An 18,106-nucleotide genomic window follows, 5' to 3' on the forward strand; every position below is an offset into this window, starting at 1 on the left:
GATTCCAGTTTCAAAATAAAACACTCACACAAAAAGTTTCTTCTTCTGCACAGGATTTTATTGCAATGATGACTGATTAAATGAATAACAACATGAATGCATATCAGACATTAAAACCCAATAACCGGATCACTGAATAACTTGTAAAAATATAAACCATTAATCATTCACTTAATGATAATTAAATGTTCAAAACCCAACAACAGCTGAAAAGATGTAGGCCTATAAAACAGAATTAAAGCTCTAATGCTGCAACTAACAATTATTTTCATTATTGATTAATCTCTTTGTGCATAAAATATCAGAAAAAAGTCACAAATGCCCATTATGATTTATAATAATCCAACGATATTTGGTTTAATATGATAGAAGGCCCAGAAACCAGCAAATAATCACATTCCAGAGGCGGGAATCTGTGACTATTTGACATTTTTGCTTTAAAAAAATTACATGAACAAATAATTGATTAATATTTGCAGATAATTTTTTCTGTTGATTGAAAAATGTACTTAAAGGGACTATTTGTAACTTTCAGAAATGCTTGTTCAGAGCGACATCTGTGGCCGTTAAGTCAACGAAAGTCAGCGTCGGGCTCGCGCTTGCTCGCTCTAAATATACCTGAACGAGCATTGCTCAAAACAGTGAGGCGACACACGTCAGCTAAAACCACAATATCATTCTATATTTCACCTGCTGGGCAGTAATGTTAGCTGACCAGACGAAGGTCTCTCCATGAATCAATGCAGATCCTAGTTTTGGCCTTTCGTGCCTCAGCCTCCCGACCAGGAACAGGGGAGACACCGGCACCTGGTCAGAGACGGCAACGTTTCTCGTTGCAGAGCCCCGTCACCTCACAAGACACGGAAAATCTCTGTTGGTCTGGAGGAGCTGTAGCATTTATTTCTGCACAAATGTCCACTGTTCATTCACTAGATATTCTCAGAGCTACTAACTCTTCTGCAGTGTGGAGTGAGCGCGCGTTCACATCTAGAGGTGGAGCGAGCTGAGAGAGAACGCGCTTACTGTGTGAGTGAAGGCAGGCAGAGGAGGAGAGACTTCAGCCACAAGCGAGCGCGCATGTGTCCCAACCCGGTACATTTATACGCTTCAAAAGTTACGAACAGTCCCTTTAACGTATGAAAAGTAAAAGTATTGATTTTGCAGTAAAATGTTCCCTGTCAGTGTTTTACTATTATATCTGATGTTTCTGGATTAATATTACTGCTGCATTAATGTGTATGTTGCATTTTACGACTGTAGATGTTTAAGGTTGTGCTAATTTTATCTCCTTTATATACTGTTGGCTATTTTAATCTACAGCAATGCATCATGGTCTATAAGATCACGCTGTCCTGTGAGAACCATGAATCTCTAAAAAGTAAACTTTTCATGGTGTCGGAAAAACAGCCCTGAAGATTAATTCTGAAGACAACAGGTTTACATTGTATATTGCCAATGAATATGTATATTTGTTCTGTTATATGACAGTGAACCTTTTCATTTAAATATCATCAGTCTACTCAGCTTGATTGACAGGAGAGATGATCAGAGGGGCAGAGTTTTTACCACCATCATTATCACAAGGACTGAAGAATGTGAGGAGTTTCTCAGTGAAGCAGCAGCCAGTAAAGGAGTAGATAAGAGCTGCAGCATCTACGTCATAAAAGGAGACCAGACCCTCCTCATAATCCACAAACACCCCCACCTTCTGAGGCCGAGACTTCAGAGAGAGACTAACAGGAGGAACATCAAGAGCTTTGTACTCATTTACATTTGTCAACCATATAGTCCAGTAACCATCCTTAGGTCTCTGTGTGATGACTCCCTTCCTGTTGATCGACTCTCTGGCCACTCCTAAAGTCCAGTCAGTCTTTCCTTTAACTTGAACCTCAAAGTAAAATCTGCCTGAAGAGAAACTCTGCTTTCCTAAAACAAAAACACTAATAGAAAATCTCTCTGGGTTGTCTGGGAGATTCTTCTTCACATCACTATCATTCACTTGTTTTCCATCATCAGACAGGATGAGATCAGGATGAGCTGTATCAGGATCAAGTGCCACATCCACTGCATACTGCTGGACCCTCCTCAGCTCAGCCTCAGCGACCAACTTCTTCATCTCTTTACTGAGTGTCTCCTCCAGCTGAGCCACAGCTTTCACCACAGTGCCCTCATATGTTGATGGACAGACAGTGACCTCTGTCCAGTCCTTGGTGGGTGGAGCAGCTTTCAGGGACTGGACACTCTGGAGAAGATGGAGATGGTCTTCAGAGCGTGAGAGCTGCTCCACTTCAGTCCTTCTCTTCGTCAGCTCAGAGATTTCCTGTTCCAGCTCTTTGATGAAAGCTTCGGCCTGTTTTTCTGTTGTTTTCTGCTTCTCTTTGATCGTGTTGATGAGATTGGCCTGGCCTCTCTCAACAGTCTCCTTCAGAGCACTGAAGACCTGAACACCTTCTGCTATCTCTCTGTCTGCATCTTCCTCACTGAGGTCGACTGAATGTTTGATCTCCTGAATCTTCAGTCGTCTCTTCTGGATCATCTGCTGGATTTCAGCCTCTGTCTTCCCCAGCTCGGCCTTCTTTCCTTCATATTCTTCTTTCAGAGGAACAAACTCGTGTGTCTTGTGGTCTAAAACGAGGCAGAGCATGCAGACACATGTCTGGTCGGTCTTACAGAACAGCTCCAGAGGTTTATCGTGCTTCATACACATCCTGTCTTCCAGGTTCTCCACAGGGTCGATCAGCTGATGTCTTTTCAGACGTGAAGCTGTCAGATGAGGCCCCAGGTGAGTCTCACAGTAGGAGGCCAGACACACCAGGCAGGACTTCAGGGCCTTCAGTTTGGTTCCAGTGCAGAAGTCACAGGGAACTTCTCCTGGTTTGGACATTTGTTGCTCTGAGCTGCTGCTGCTGGCTTTCTGTTGAGCTGACTGTCTGAATTGAACAACCATCTCAGAGATGAAAGTGTTGACCCTCAAATCAGGTCTTATGGTAAAAACCTCTTTACACATGGGACACTGACACCTGTCACTAGTATTCCAGTGTTCAGTGATGCAGTTTTTGCAGAAGTTGTGTCCACATGGTATAGCGACTGGATCAGTGAACACATCCAGACAGATGGAGCACAGAAACTGATCTTTAGATAGCAGATTGCTGGCAGCAGCCATGTCTACACACTGAGAACAAAAGTGAAAGTATTATAAAATGTTTTGTTACACATGTATTCATCATTTGTATGAAACAAATATCGAAGCATTGTGGTGTTACTGATTTCCGATGACTTTAGTTGTTCAGTCAGAAGACTGAAAAAGAGTTCCATCCACATAATAATATAAAATAAAATGCCTCCTTAATAATAATAATGAACAAATGCCTCTACAATAACAAACAATTAAGGAAACTGAAATATATATATATTTTTTTTCCTTTTACCCGTCCTTTAAAGTTTCCCCAAATAAAATATACTAAAAGAAATGGGTATAAAGGGTTTCAGTGAATATCAACAAATGACTAGAATAACAAAATAAAGCCTGCAGGCGTTAGGCTATCGTGAGGCAAGCCAGATTCTTGCACAAATAGCACCTAAACCTCCTAGTACAGGTAACCCAATTGATTGGTATTTATTTTGTTTCCCCAACTAGGATAGTCAACACTCTCAATAAACAAAACACAAAGAGGACCGAATCTCAAAAGGGCCTAAAACCGACCAGAGTTTCTGGTTTGGCTGGTAACACGTGTTGCATTTAGTAAAGGAGAGATCAGAATGACACTGGGTGTGCAGTTTCCCTCCTCTTTTAAGCCATACAGAAAGGCGTCGTTGCACCCTGATTGGCCAAGAGGGGAATGCACCAAGCTGCTCTCAACTGTCAATTAAGAGCCAGTCCCCACACCCTACGCAACAGGTGAACTGAATAACCCTCTAATCACTCAGCAATTCAACCAAAAAAACACCAGGGAAAAGGTAAATGACAGCAAGCCCCAGAGAATGGGTGGCTGCCACAGCATGAATACTGCAATATTGAGAAACATTATTTTTGAAGTTATAGGTATGTTTCATTTAACTGAGATGTCCATCCGACAAGTGTCATTATCAGTGCTCGAAGTGGGCCGGTACGCAGCGGTACACCGTACCGGCACTTCTACATTTTACTCCTTGGCGTACTGTGACTTTTTCATGCGTACCGGAGCTTCTCACTAGCTGCCTGTACTCTCCTCTGCCCTCTCCATATCATGTTCACATCCTTTTTGTAAAATAATTAGTGAACTGTTTGTCATAACTTTTTTTTTTGTGAACAAATATAATGAATGAAACATTAAAAGTTTTCTGAATCTGCTCTTCTGATTTATAGAATACGATTTTACAGGACAAACATTTCCAGAAGAATTAAATGTTCAGATGAAGGCTGTGATAAATAATGAGAATAATCATTTAACTAGTAATAATAATGGTCCAAAATGATGTAAAATGCGTAGTTTTAAGGCATAAACCTTCAAATTTTCTCGGGGAAGGAACCCCAAACCCAATATCTCCTAGTATCTTTAATTCACTGTATAAATTCATATTGTGTCTGTATAATATGTAGGAGCATCCTGACTGGGACTCTGCTCCTAAAACCTGAATGAAGAGCTCACACACCTCAGCTCTGCATGTATACCTGCCTGTCTGACTGGCTGCTGTTGATTCCAGCCTATAGACATCCTATAATATATTATAGAGAGATGCTGAAGGCTACAAACAACACAGGAAAGCACTTTAAATATTAACACTATATAAAAACACACCACCTTAACCCTATAATGTTACAGTGTGAATATTATTGGAGTAGTATAGGCCTACTATAGAAGATGCATATAGCCCAAGTATATAGAGCAATAAAATCACAGCTGATTATGACTGACACAGTTTAACATGCTTAAAAAAATAATGAATAAATAGGAATAAGTTGCAAGAGATTGCTGATACCTGCAGATACACACAACATGTGAATAAGAGAGTACCAACACTGGTCAGTATGAAATGAAAAGAGTGTAACTTCCTGTTTGGTTAGAGCTGTAAGTTTTGTGTTAATGCTGGTTGTTGAAACACAGTAAATATTATCAGCTGCACTCACCAGTATTTGAGTCTGTTGTTGTTGAGAAAGACCTGATGAACTCAGTTTAATATTTCTTTAGACAGAAACACAGAGACTTGTCTCGACTGCAGCTCTCTGACAAACATGCAGTTTCATTTCTGTAATGTGACGTTGAAGCTCTCCTCCTTCCAGTGTTGCTCCACCTCTTACAGCAGCTCTGTTTGTGAGGATGTGTTTCCTCCACCAGGACAGTTTTCACAAAAAAAAAGTCAATCCCACATGTAAGAATACATCTTAGGGTCAGCAGAAACCAGCAGCCACTTTACAGTCCTCTACAGCTCTGCAACAATCATACTGTCTGTCCAGATCTCAGCTCACTGTTTGTCCTGTAATGTTCTAACCTTCTCATGTAATTCTTGTATTTGCTTTGTTCCTATTAGTTGTTGCTGAATCAGAGCAGGAAGTTGAGTGGTGTGTGCAGTCTGTGCATGCCTTTAACAAACTCTCCTCCCTCTGATGTGTGTTGTCATGCTCACATCTAGTGGCCAAAGTTGAGAAACACATCCAACCTGTGAAAACCTTTGTGACTTTGTGGACAAGACTCCAGTTTCAAAATAAAACACTCACACAAAAAGTTTCTTCTTCTGCAAAGGATTTTATTGCAGTGATGACTAATTAAATGAATAACTACATAAATGCATATTAGAAATTAAAACCCAATCACCAGATAACTGAATAACTATTAAAAATAAAGACCATTAATCATTCACTTAATGCTAATTAAATGTTTAAAACCCAACAACAGCTGAAAAGATGTAGGCCTATAAAACAGAATTAAAGCTCTAATGCTGCAACTAACAATTATTTTCATTATTGATTAATTTCTTTGTGCATAAAATATCAGAAAAAAAGTCACAATTGCCCATTATGATTCATAATAATCCAAAGATATTTGGTTTAATTTGATAGAAGACCCAGAAACCAGCAAATATTCACATTTGAGAGGCTGGAATTTGTGAATTTTTGACATTTTTTGCTTTAAATAATTACACAAACAATTAATGTATTTATATTTTCAGATTAATTTTTTTGTTGATTGATTAATTAATTAGCTAATTTATTCAGCTTTTAATTGTTTTGTGCTAATTGTGCTGATTTTAACTCCTTTATATACTGTTCGGTAGTTTAATCTACAGCAATGCATCATGGTCTATAAGATCATCATTTGCCTGTAGCGTCGCTGTCCTGTGAGAACCACGTATCTCTAAACAGTCGACTTTTCATGGTGTCAGAAAGAAAGCCCTGAAGATTAATTCTGAAGACAACAGGTTTACATTGTATATTGCCACTGAATATGTATATTTGTTCTGTTATATGACAGTGAACCTTTTCATTTAAATATCATCAGTCTACTCAGCTTGATTGACAGGAAAGATGATCAGAGGGGCAGAGTTTTTACCACCATCATTAAGACAGGGATTGAAGAATGGGAGGAGTTTCTCAGTGAAGCAGCAGCCAGTAAAGGAGTAGATAAGAGCTGCAGCATCTACGTCATAAAAGGAGACCAAACCCTCCTCATAATCCACAAACACCCCCACCTTCTGAGGCCGAGACTTCAGAGAGAGACTGACTGGAGGGTCATCAAGAGCTTTGTACTCATTTCCATTTCTCAACCATATAGTCCAGTATCCATCCTGAGGGCTCAGTGTGATGTTTCTCTTCCTGTTGATCGACTCTCTGGCCACTCCTAAGTCCCATTTAGTCTTTCCTTTAACTTGAACCTCAAAGTAAAATCTGCCTGAAGAGAAACTCTGCTTTGCTAAGACATTAACAGAATGGGAAAATCTCTCTGGGTTGTCTGGGAGATTCTTTCTCACATCACCATGATTCACTTGTTTCCCATCATCAGACAGGATGAGTTTAGGATGAGCTGTATCAGGATCAAGTGTCACATCTACTGCATATTGCTGGACCCTCTTCAGCTCATCTTCAAGCAGCTTCTTTATCTCTTTACTGAGTGTCTCCTCCAGCTGAGCCACAGCTCTCCTCACAGTCCCCTCATATGATGATGGACGGACGCTGACCTCTGTCCAGTCCTTGGTGGGTGGAGCAGCTTTCAGGGACTGTACACTCTGGAGAAGATGGAGTTGGTCTTCAAAGCGTGAGAGCTGCTCCACTTCAGTCCTTCTCTTCGTCAGTTCAGAGATTTCCTGTTCCAGCTCTTTGATGAAAGCTTCGGCCTGTTTTTCTGTTGTTTTCTGCTTCTCTTTGATCGTGTCGATGAGATTGGCCTGGCCTCTATCAACAGTCTCCTTCAGAGCACTGAAGACCTTGAACACCTTCTGCTATCTCTCTGTCTGCATCTTCCTCACTGAGGTCGACTGAGTGTTTGATCTCCTGAATCTTCAGTCGTCTCTTCTGGATCATCTGCTGGATTTCAGCCTCTGTCTTCCCCATTCCGGCCTTCTTTCCTTCATATTCTTCTTTCACAGGAACAACATCATGCATCTTGTGGTCTAAAACGAGGCAGAGCATGCAGACACATGTCTGGTCGGTCTTACAGAACAGCTCCAGAGGTTTATCGTGCTTCGTACACATCCTGTCTTCCAGGTTCTCCACAGGGTCGACCAGCTGATGTTTTTTCAGACGTGAAACTGTCAGATGAGGCTCCAGGTGAGTCTGACAGTAGGAGGCCAGACACACCAGGCAGGACTTCAGGGCCTTCAGTTTGGTTCCTGTGCAGAAGTCACAGGGAACTTCTCCTGGTTTGGACACTTGTTGCTCTGAGCTGCTGCTGCTGGTTTTCTGTTGAGCTGACTGTCTGAATTGAACAACCATCTCAGAGATGAAAGTGTTGACCCTTAAATCAGGTCTTATGGTAAAAGCCTCTTTACACATGGGACACTGGCACCTGTCACTAGTATTCCAGTGTTCAGTGATGCAGTTTTTGCAAAAGTTGTGTCCACATGGTATACTGACTGGATCAGTGAACACATCCAGACAGATGGAGCACAGAAACTGATCTTCAGATAGCAGATTGCTGGCAGCAGCCATATCTACACACTGAGAACAAAAGGGAAAGTATTATAAAATATTTTGTTACACATGTATTATTCATTTGTATAAAACAAATATCAAAGTATGATTGCTGCAATAGTGACAAACATTATTTTGAATTCATAGGTATGTTTCATTTAACTGAGATGTCCATCTGACAAGTGTCATTATCAGTGCTCGAAGTGGGCTGGTACGCAGCGGTACACCATACCGGCACTTCTACATTTTACTCCTTGGTGTACTGTGACTTTTTCATGCGTACCGGAGCTTCTCACAAGCTGCCTGTCCTTTCCTCTGCCCTCTCCACATCAGGTTCTCTGGGAGATAAATAACGGTGCAGCGCCAGCGTAGTTGCGCTGCGTGGGTTCACGTAGGGAACTGAAGCCGGCTTTATTAATCGCCAAGCGAGCTGTAGCCTTGTTGTTCACATCAGAAGCGCATATGACCGCGCTGCATTATTTTTGGCGTTTTCAATGATAAAATCAGACACACATTAATAAAACTCCACGCTGCAGAACATTAACTAGGCATACATATGGCATATTAATTATTATTCAACCTGAAATGACAATGTGTGTTTTTATGTAGACACCTGATAGTTTTACTGTAAAATGCAATATTGGCTTGAGTCTGCAGAGGCAGGTATACAGCCTGTCTGCCAGGAAGGGGGATCTACATTTATTAGTTCACAGCATTTAGCTCCCTGCAACAGCATGTGCCATTTTGTAACCACATAAATATGATTGGCATAAACATCGGGGTATATCCTCTATCTTAGTCTTAAAAGATAGATTATAGTGTGAAAATACCCTGACTTCTATCATATCTATACCGGTAGAAAGGGCTTATGCCACGATGATAACCAGTTAATGTTTCAAAGTATTTATGTGGAATAATAAATGATATGCCATATGTTAATGTTCAGCAATGTGGAGTTTTATATAATGTGAAATCGCGTTCTATTATTAATAGGGGTGTGACGAAATATCGCTAAATAAAAACGTGACGATATGCATCGTCGAGACAAAAAACTGAATTGCGATATCAGGGCATAATAGGTACTATGTTCATATGGGCTCCAGGGCTAAAGCTGCAGCCTCTGCCTGCTGCTGTTTAAGGCCTATGGAAGGAGGCTGAGTATGCGTAATATCTTTGGGGTACAAAACACATGCGCAGTAAAAATCTGGTCTGCCCTCGCCGAAATTGAACCAATCGCAACGCACGGCCGCAGCTTCAGTTACACTGTGCATGTGACATACCCCCGGTGCCATGTCCGCCCGTGACCTAGCCCCCTTTAATAGGCCTTGTCGGAGCTCCACACACATCAACACACTCAGCGCAGTCAGTGAACAGTCTGACTGATGGTGGCTAGGATAACAATAATATCAAGTGAGAACGAGGGTGCTGTAATTTATCAATACAATGTTCACATCCTTTTTGTAAAATAATTAATAAACTGTTCATCATAACTTTTTTTTGTGAACAAATATAATTGATGAAAGAGTATTTAAACGTTTTCTGATTTATAGAATATGATTTTACAGAACAAACATTTTCATAAGAATTAAATGTTCAGACGAAGGCTGTGATAAATAATAAAAATAATCATTTAACTAGTAATAATAATGGTCCATAATGATGTAAAATGCGTAGTTTTAAGTCAAAAACCTTCAAATTTTCTCAGGGATGGACCCCCAAACCCAATATCTCCTAGTATCTTTTATTCACTGTATAAATTCATAATGTGTCTCTGTATAATATGTAGGAGCATCCTGACTGGGACTCTGCTCCTAAAACCTGAATGAAGAGCTCACACACCTCAGCTCTGCATGTATACCTGCCTGTCTGTCTGGCTGCTGTTGATTCCAGCCTATAGACATCCTATAATATATTATAGAGAGATGCTGAAGGCTACAAATAACACAGGAAAGCACTTTAACTATTAACACTATATACAAACACACCACCTTAACCCTATAATGTTCCAGTGTGAATATTATTGGAGTATTATAATAATAATAATAATAATATATTGGATTTATATAGCGCTTTATATTAATCTCAAAGACGCTTATTATAGGCCTACTATAGAAGATGCAGATAGCCCAAGTATATAAAGCAATAAAATCACAACTGATTATGACTGACACAGTTTAACATGCTTAAAGAAATAATGAATAAATAGGAATAAGTTGCAAGAGATTGCTGATACCGGCAGATACACACAACATGTTAATAAGAGAGTACCAACACTGGTCAGTATGAAATGAAAAGAGTGTAACTACCTGTTTGATTAGAGCTGTAAGTTTTGTGTTAATGCTGGTTGTTGAAACACAGTAAATATTATCAGCTGCACTCACCAGTATTTGAGTCTGTTGTTGTTGAGAAAGACCTGATGAACTCAGTTTAATATTTCTTTAGACAGAAACACAGAGACTTGTCTCGACTGCAGCTCTCTGACAAACATGCAGTTTAATTTCTGTAATGTGACGTTGAAGCTCTCCTCCTTCCAGTGTTGCTCCACCTCTTACAGCAGCTCTGTTTGTGAGGATGTGTTTCCTCCACCAGGACAGTTTTCACAAAAAAAAAGTCAATCCCACATGTAGGAATACATCTTAGGGTCAGCAGAAACCAGCAGCCACTTTACAGTCCTCTACAGCTCTGCAACAATCATACTGTCTGTCCAGATTTCAGCTCACTGTTTGTCCTGTAATGTTCTAACCTTCTCATGTAATTCTTGTATTTGCTTCGTTCCTATTAGTTGTTGCTGAATCAGACCAGGAAGTTGAGTGGTGTGTGCAGTCTGTGCATGCCTTTAACAAACTCTCCTCCCTCTGATTTGTGTTGTCATGCTCACATCTAGTAGCCACAGTTGAGAAACACATCCAACCTGTGAAAACCTTTGTGACTTTGTGGACAAGACTCCAGTTTCAAAATAAAACACTCACACAAAAGGTTTCTTCTTCTGCATAGGATTTTATTGCAATGATGACTGATTAAATGAATAACAACATAAATGCATATTAGAAATTAAAACCCAATAACCAGATGACTGAATAACTATTAAAAATATAGACCATTAATCATTAACTTAATGATAATTAAATGTTCAAAAACCCAACAACAGCTGAAAAGATGTAGGCCTATAAAACAGAATTAAAGCTCTAATGCTGCAACTAACAATTATTTTCATTATTGATTAATCTCTTGGTGCATAAAATATCAGAAAAAAAGTCACAAATGCCCATTATGATTTATAATAATGCAAAGATATTTGGTTTAATTTGATAGAAGACCCAGAAACCAGCAAATATTCACATTCCAGAGGCGGGAATCTGTGAATTTTTGACATTTTTGCTTTAAAAGAATTACATAAACAATTAATTGATTAATATTTGCAGATTATTTTTTCTGTTGATTGATAAATTAATTAATTAACTAATGTATTCAGCTCTTAATCAAGGAAAGAGTACACAGAGTAACTTTTTGAAACTGAGTGGTTATCTTTATCAGAAAAATGTACTTAACGTATGAAAAGTAAAAGTGTTGATTGTGCAGTAAAATGTTCCCTGTCAGTGTTTTACTATTATATCTGATGTTTCTGGATTAATATTACTGCTGCATTAATGTGTATGTTGCATTTTAAGGCTGTAGATGTTTAAGGTTGTGCTAATTTTAACTCCTTTATATACTGTTGGCTAGTTTAATCTACAGCAATGCATCATGGTCTATAAGATCATCATATGTTTGTAGCGTCGCTGTCCTGTGAGAACTACGTATCTCTAAACAGTCGACTTTTCATGGTGTCAGAAAAACAGCCCTGAAGATTAATTCTGAAGACAACAGGTTTACATTGTATATTGCCACTGAATATGTATATTTGTTCTGTTATATGACAGTGAATCTTTTCATTTAATATCATCAGTCTACTCAGCTTGATTGACAGGAGAGATGATCAGAGGGGCAGAGTTTTTACCACCATGATTAAGTTCAGGACTGAAGTATGGGAGGAGTTTCTCAGTGAAGCAGCAGCCAGTAAAGGAGTAGATAAGAGCTGCAGCATCTACGTCATAAAAGGAGACCAGACCCTCCTCATAATCCACAAACACCCCCACCTTCTGAGGCCGAGACTTCAGAGAGAGACTGACTCGAGAGACATCAAGAGCTTTGTACTCATTTCCATCTCTCAACCATATAGTCCAGTAACCATTCTGAGGGCTCAGCTTGATGGCTCCCTTCCTGTTGATCGACTCTCTGGCCACTCCTAAGTCCCAGTCAGTCTTTCTTTTAACTTGAACCTCAAAGTAAAATCTGCCTGAAGAGAAACTCTGCTTTGCTAAGACATTAACATAAGTATCAATTCTCTCTGGGTTGTCTGGGAGATTCTTCCTCACATCACTATCATTCACTTGTTTCCCATCATCAGACAGGATGAGACGGGGATGAGCTGTATCAGGATCAAGAGTCACATCCACGGCATACTGCTGGACCCTCTTTAGCTCTGACTTAGCAAGCAGCTTCTTCATCTCTTTATTGAGTGTCTCCTCCAGCTGAGCCACAGCTCTCCTCACAGTCCCCTCATATGATGGACGGACGCTGACCTCTGTCCAGTCCTTGGTGGGTGGAGCAGCTTTCAAGGACTGGAAACTCTGGAGGAGGTGGAGTTGGTCTTCAGAGCGTGAGAGCTGCTCCACTTCAGTCCATCTCTTCGTCAGCTCAGAGATTTCCTGTTCCAGCTCTTTGATGAAAGCTTCGGCCTGTTTTTCTGTTGTTTTCTGCTTCTCTTTGATCAAGTTGATGAGATTGGCCTGGCCTCTCTCAACAGACTCCTTCAGAGCAGTAAAGACTTGAACACCTTCTGCTATCCCTCTGTCTGCATCTTCCTCACTGAGGTGAACTGAGTGTTTGATCTCCTGAATCTTCAGTCGTCTCTTCTGGATCATCTGCTGGATTTCAGTCTCTGTCTTCCCCAGCTCGGCCTTCTTTTCTTCATATTCTTCTTTCAGAGGAACAACATCATGCATCTTGTGGTCTAGAACAAGGCAGAGCATGCAGATACATGTCAGGTCAGTCTTACAGAACAGCTCCAGAGGTTTATCGTGCTTCGTACACATCCTGTCTTCCAGGTTCTCCACAGGGTCGATCAGCTGATGTCTTTTCAGGCCTGACATTGTCAGATGCGGCTCCAGGTGAGTCTCACAGTAGGAGGCCAGACACACCAGGCAGGACTTCAGGGCCTTCAGTTTGGTTCCTGTGCAGAAATCACAGGGAACTTCTCCTGGTTTGGACACTTGTTGCTCTGAGCTGCTGCTGCTGGTTTTTTGTTGAGCTGACTGTATAAACTGAACAACGATCTCAGAGATGAAGGTGTTGACCCTCAAATCAGGTCTTGTGGTAAAAGCCTCTTTACACATGGGACACTGGCACCTGTCACTAGTATTCCAGTGTTCATTGATGCAGTTTTTGCAGAAGTTGTGTCCACATGGTATAGTGACTGGATCAGTGAACACATCCAGACAGATGGAGCACAGAAACTGATCTTCAGATTGCAGATTGCTGGCAGTAGCCATGTCTACACACTGAGAACAAAAGTGAAAGTATTATAAAATGTTTTGTTTCACATGAATTAATCATTTGTATAAAACTAATATCAAAGTATGATTGCTGCAATATTGAGAATCTTTATTTTGAATTTATAGGTATGTTTTATTTAACTGAGATGTCCATATGACAAGTGGCATTATCAGTGCTTGAAGTGGGCCGGTACGCAGCGGTACACCGTACCGGCACTTCTACATTTTACTCCTTGGCGTACTGTGACTTTTTCATGCGTACTGGAGCTTCTCACAAGCTGCCTGTCCTCTCCTCTGCCCTCTCCATATCAGGTTCTCTGAGAGATTCATAATGGAGATTCATAACAGTGCAGCGCCAGCGTAGTTGCGCTGCGTGGGTTTACGTATAGGGAACGGAAGCCGGCGTTATTAATCGCCAAGCGAGCTGAAGCCTGGCTGTTCACATCAGAAGCGCATTTGACCACGCTGTATTATTTTTGGCATGTTTAATGATAAAATGCGATCACACATTAATAAAACTCCACGCTGCATAACATTAACTAGGCATACATATGGCATATTAATTATTATTCAGTCTGAAATGACAATGTGTGTTTTTATGTAGACACCTGATACTTTTACTGTAAATTGCAATATTGGCTCGAGTCTGCAGAGGCAGGTATACAGCCTGTCTGCCAGGAAGGGGGATCTATATTTATTAGGTCACAGCATTTAACTCCCTGCAACAGCATGTGCCGTTTTGTACCTACATAAATATGATTGGCATAAACATTGAGGTATATCCTCTATCTTAGTCTCAAAAGATAGATTATAGTGTGAAAATACCCCGACTTCTATTATATCTATACCGGTAGAAAGGGGTTATGCCACGATGATAACCAGTTAACGTTTCAAAGTATTTTTTTTTTTTTTTTTGTGATCAATTCTTTTTTATTGAAAAGGTATAGAGAAAGATGTTCCATATCATTCATTTTATCCCTTTTATACATCCCCCTCCCCCCATACACAGGCACATATACAAAACCATCATTCCAGGTCTAATGCACAACCCTATGTCCCCCCTCCCTTCCCAAGGCGACCCGTAAATACCCCCCACCCCTGATCTCTTTCCCTTAAACAAAAAAAACAAAAAAACAAAGTTACTGTCGGTCACGCTATGTCTTATCTTTAACTAGATTGTAAGCTGCATCCCACGCTCTGAGGGTCTTACAGCTGGCCCCGTGCATTCGGGCCACAGACCCCTCCATCAAGATAATTTCTAACATCGAGTTAGCCCACTGTTGTCTAGTCAAGGAGTGCGGTGGTTGCCATCTTAAGGCCAGCATTTTCTTGGCTGCAGTAAGACCAGCCCATAAAATACGTTTCTGTTGCAAAGACAGATTTAAAGAGGAGTCATCAGTTAATAAAAATAAAATAGGTGAGAGTGGAATCCTAACTTCAAGAATGTCGCTTAAGGTGAGAGATATTTGCTTCCAGAATTGAGACACAGCGTGGCATTTCCAGTACATATGCAAGAATGAACCCAGAGCACCAGATGGACACAGATCGCAATTGGGGGATGTAATGATCTTCATAGAGTGACGCTTTCTAGGGGTGAGGTACATCCTGTGGGCAAATTTATAGTGTATTAATTGATGATCTTGATTTTTAGATGTACCACACAAATTTTTCCACACCGTGTCCCAGGAAACCTCTTCGTCATTTATATCGGTTAAGTCCCTACGCCATGCAACTTCTACTGATAAATGTTTACATGGTACAGAAATAAATGTGTAAAGTTTAGAAACCATCCCTCGTGTTAATCCCACTGAAACCAATATTTTATGAAGAGGGTGTGTAGGGAGCGTTAATCCCCATGGTACACCATATGTCCGCATGGCTGACCTCAACTGCAAATAGAAAAAAAACGATGAGCCCGGGAGATCATATTCAGCGCGTAAATCGTTAAAGGCTCGTAAGCCACTATCACCATACAGGTCCTTTAATATATTTACTCCCCTGGTCTTCCATTGTGGAAATGAGAAAGGTATGTTGCCGGAAAGAAGGGAGAAATTATTGAAAATTGGTGAGTGATTGTGCCATTTAAGATCTGCATGCGTCTGCTTCATTACAGTACGGTAGGTTACAAGTAGAAATGAAATTATAGGGCCTAAACGTAATTTGGCTTTTTTCAATGGTATGTTGGAATACACTAGGTCTTGTAGTCTTTGAGGCGTTGATACATTTTCCTCAATTGGTCTCCAAGAGGCTGAAGAACCATGTAGAGAGAGGACGTAACACAAAGGACCAGAAGTACACCTTAAAGTTTGGTAGACCCAGCCCTCCCTGTGTCTTGTCTCGTTGGAGAGTTGTGAATTTTAAACGAGGCCTCTTTCCTTTCCATATGAATTTGGAGATTGACTTGTGTAGTTTTTCCCAAAACCCAATAGGAGGAGCAAGAGGTATCATAGAAGAATAAAAATTAACACGAGGGAGTACATCCATTTTAACTATTGCTATTCGGGCTTGGAGTGAATTTGGGAGATTTGTTTCAAAGTATTTATGTGGAATAATAAATGATATGCCATATGTTAATGTTCTGCAATGTGGAGTTTTATATAATGTAAAATCGCGTTCTATTATTAATAGGGGTGTGACGAAATATTGTGCCACAAAATATTGCGATATAAAAACGTGAAGATATGCATCATCGAGACAAAAAACTGAATTGCGATATCAGGGCATAATAGGTACTATGTTCATATGGGCTCCAGGGCTAAAGCTGCAGCCTCTTCCTGCTGCTGTTTAAGGCCTATGGAAGGAGGCTGAGTACGCGTCATATCCTTGGGGTACAACACATGCGCAGTAAAAATCTGGTCTGCCTTTGCCGAAATTGAACCAATCGCAATGCACGGCCGCAGCTTCAGTTACACTGTACATGTGACATACCCCCGGTGCCATGTCCGCCCGTGACCTAGCCCCCTATAATAGGCCTTGTCGGAGCTCCACACACATCAACACACACAGCGCAGTCAGTGAACAGTCAGACTGGTTATGGTGGCTAGGCTAACAATAATATCAAGTGAGAACGAGGGTGCTGTAATTTATCAATACAATGTTCACATCCTTTTTGTAAAATAATTAATAAACTGTTCGTCATAACTTTTTTTTTGTGAACAAATATAATTGATGAAAGAGTATTTAAACGCTTTCTGATTTATAGAATATGATTTTACAGAACAAACATTTTCATAAGAATTAAATGTTCAGACGAAGGCTGTGACAAATAATAAAAATAATAATTTAACTAGTAATAATAATGATCCACAATGATGTAAAATGCGTAGTTTTAAGTCAAAAACCTTCAAATTTTCTTGGTGAAGGACCCCCAAACCCAATATCTCCTAGTATCTTTTATTCACCGTATAAATTCATAATGTGTCTCTGTATAATATGTAGGAGCATCCTGACTGGGACTCTGCTCCTAAAACCTGAATGAAGAGCTCACACACCTCAGCTCTTCATGTATCCCTGCCTGTCTGTCTGGCTGCTGTTGATTCCAGCCTATAGACATTCTATAATATATTATAGAGAGATGCTGAAGGCTACAAATAACACAGGAAAGCACTTTAAGTAATAACACTATATACAAACACACCACCTTAACCATATGATGTCCCAGTGTGAAAATGATTGGAGTATTATAGGCCTACTATAGAAGATGCATATAGCCCAAGTCTATATAGCAATAAAATCACAGCTGATTATGACTCACACAGTTTAACATGCTTAAAGAAATAATGAATAAATAGGAATAAGTCACAAGAGATTGCTGACACCGGCAGATACACACAACATGTTAATAAGAGAGTACCGGCACTGGTCAATATGAGATGAAAAGAGTGTAACTTCCTGTTTGATTAGAGCTGTAAGTTGTGTGTTAATGCTGGTTGTTGAAACACAGTAAATATTATCAGCTACACTCACCAGTATTTGAGTCTGTTGTTGTTGAGAAAGACCTGATGAACTCAGTTTAATATTTCTTTAGACAGAAACACAGAGACTTGTCTCGACTGCAGCTCTCTGACAAACATGCAGTTTCATTTCTGTAATGTGACGTTGAAGCTCTCCTCCTTCCAGTGTTGCTCCACCTCTTACAGCAGCTCTGTTTGTGAGGATGTGTTTCCTCCACCAGGACAGTTTTCACACAAAAAAAGTCAATCCCACATGTAAGAATACATCTTAGGGTCAGCAGAAACCAGCAGCCACTTTACAGTCCTCTACAGCTCTGCAACAATCATACTGTCTGTCCAGATTTCAGCTCACTGTTTGTCCTGTAATGTTCTAACCTTCTCATGTAATTATTGTATTTGCTTCGTTCCTATTAGTTGTTGCTGAATCAGACCAGGAAGTTGAGTGGTGTGTGCAG

At 40.3% G+C, this 18,106-nt stretch overlaps 2 protein-coding genes, 1 long non-coding RNA gene and 1 pseudogene across 3 annotated transcripts in view; 1 reads left to right on the top strand and 3 right to left on the bottom strand.

Annotated features, from left to right (window-relative positions):
• The window catches only part of LOC141764535 (uncharacterized), a 256,854-nt gene that overhangs the window by 123,868 nt on the left and 114,880 nt on the right, over window positions 1-18,106 (top strand). The gene's annotated exons all lie outside the window — the stretch shown is intronic.
• On the bottom strand, window positions 40-5,220 carry LOC141765311 (E3 ubiquitin-protein ligase TRIM21-like). The gene is made up of 2 exons (XM_074631372.1): window positions 5,108-5,220; window positions 40-3,172 (listed from the first exon to the last, which is right to left on the bottom strand). Exon 2 carries the CDS (start codon window positions 3,161-3,163, stop codon window positions 1,517-1,519), a length of 1,647 nt encoding a protein of 548 aa, XP_074487473.1. The 5' UTR covers window positions 3,164-3,172; window positions 5,108-5,220; the 3' UTR covers window positions 40-1,516.
• Window positions 6,478-8,122, bottom strand: LOC141765312 (E3 ubiquitin-protein ligase TRIM21-like; annotated as a pseudogene).
• Window positions 11,082-18,073, bottom strand: LOC141764526 (E3 ubiquitin-protein ligase TRIM21-like). Its single transcript, XM_074629823.1, has 2 exons — window positions 17,665-18,073; window positions 11,082-13,704 (listed from the first exon to the last, which is right to left on the bottom strand). The coding sequence occupies exon 2, from the start codon at window positions 13,693-13,695 to the stop codon at window positions 12,052-12,054; it is 1,644 nt and encodes a 547-aa protein (XP_074485924.1). The 5' UTR covers window positions 13,696-13,704; window positions 17,665-18,073; the 3' UTR covers window positions 11,082-12,051.

The sequence above is a fragment of the Sebastes fasciatus genome, chromosome 3 (assembly GCF_043250625.1).
Source record: "Sebastes fasciatus isolate fSebFas1 chromosome 3, fSebFas1.pri, whole genome shotgun sequence".
Classification (NCBI taxonomy): domain Eukaryota; kingdom Metazoa; phylum Chordata; class Actinopteri; order Perciformes; family Sebastidae; genus Sebastes; species Sebastes fasciatus.

Bases quoted from the DNA above. Each gene is read 5' to 3' on its own strand.
- LOC141764526 (XM_074629823.1), bottom strand. From the start codon at position 13,695: ATGGCTACTGCCAGCAATCTGCAATCTGAAGATCAGTTTCTGTGCTCC.
- LOC141765311 (XM_074631372.1), bottom strand. From the start codon at position 3,163: ATGGCTGCTGCCAGCAATCTGCTATCTAAAGATCAGTTTCTGTGCTCC.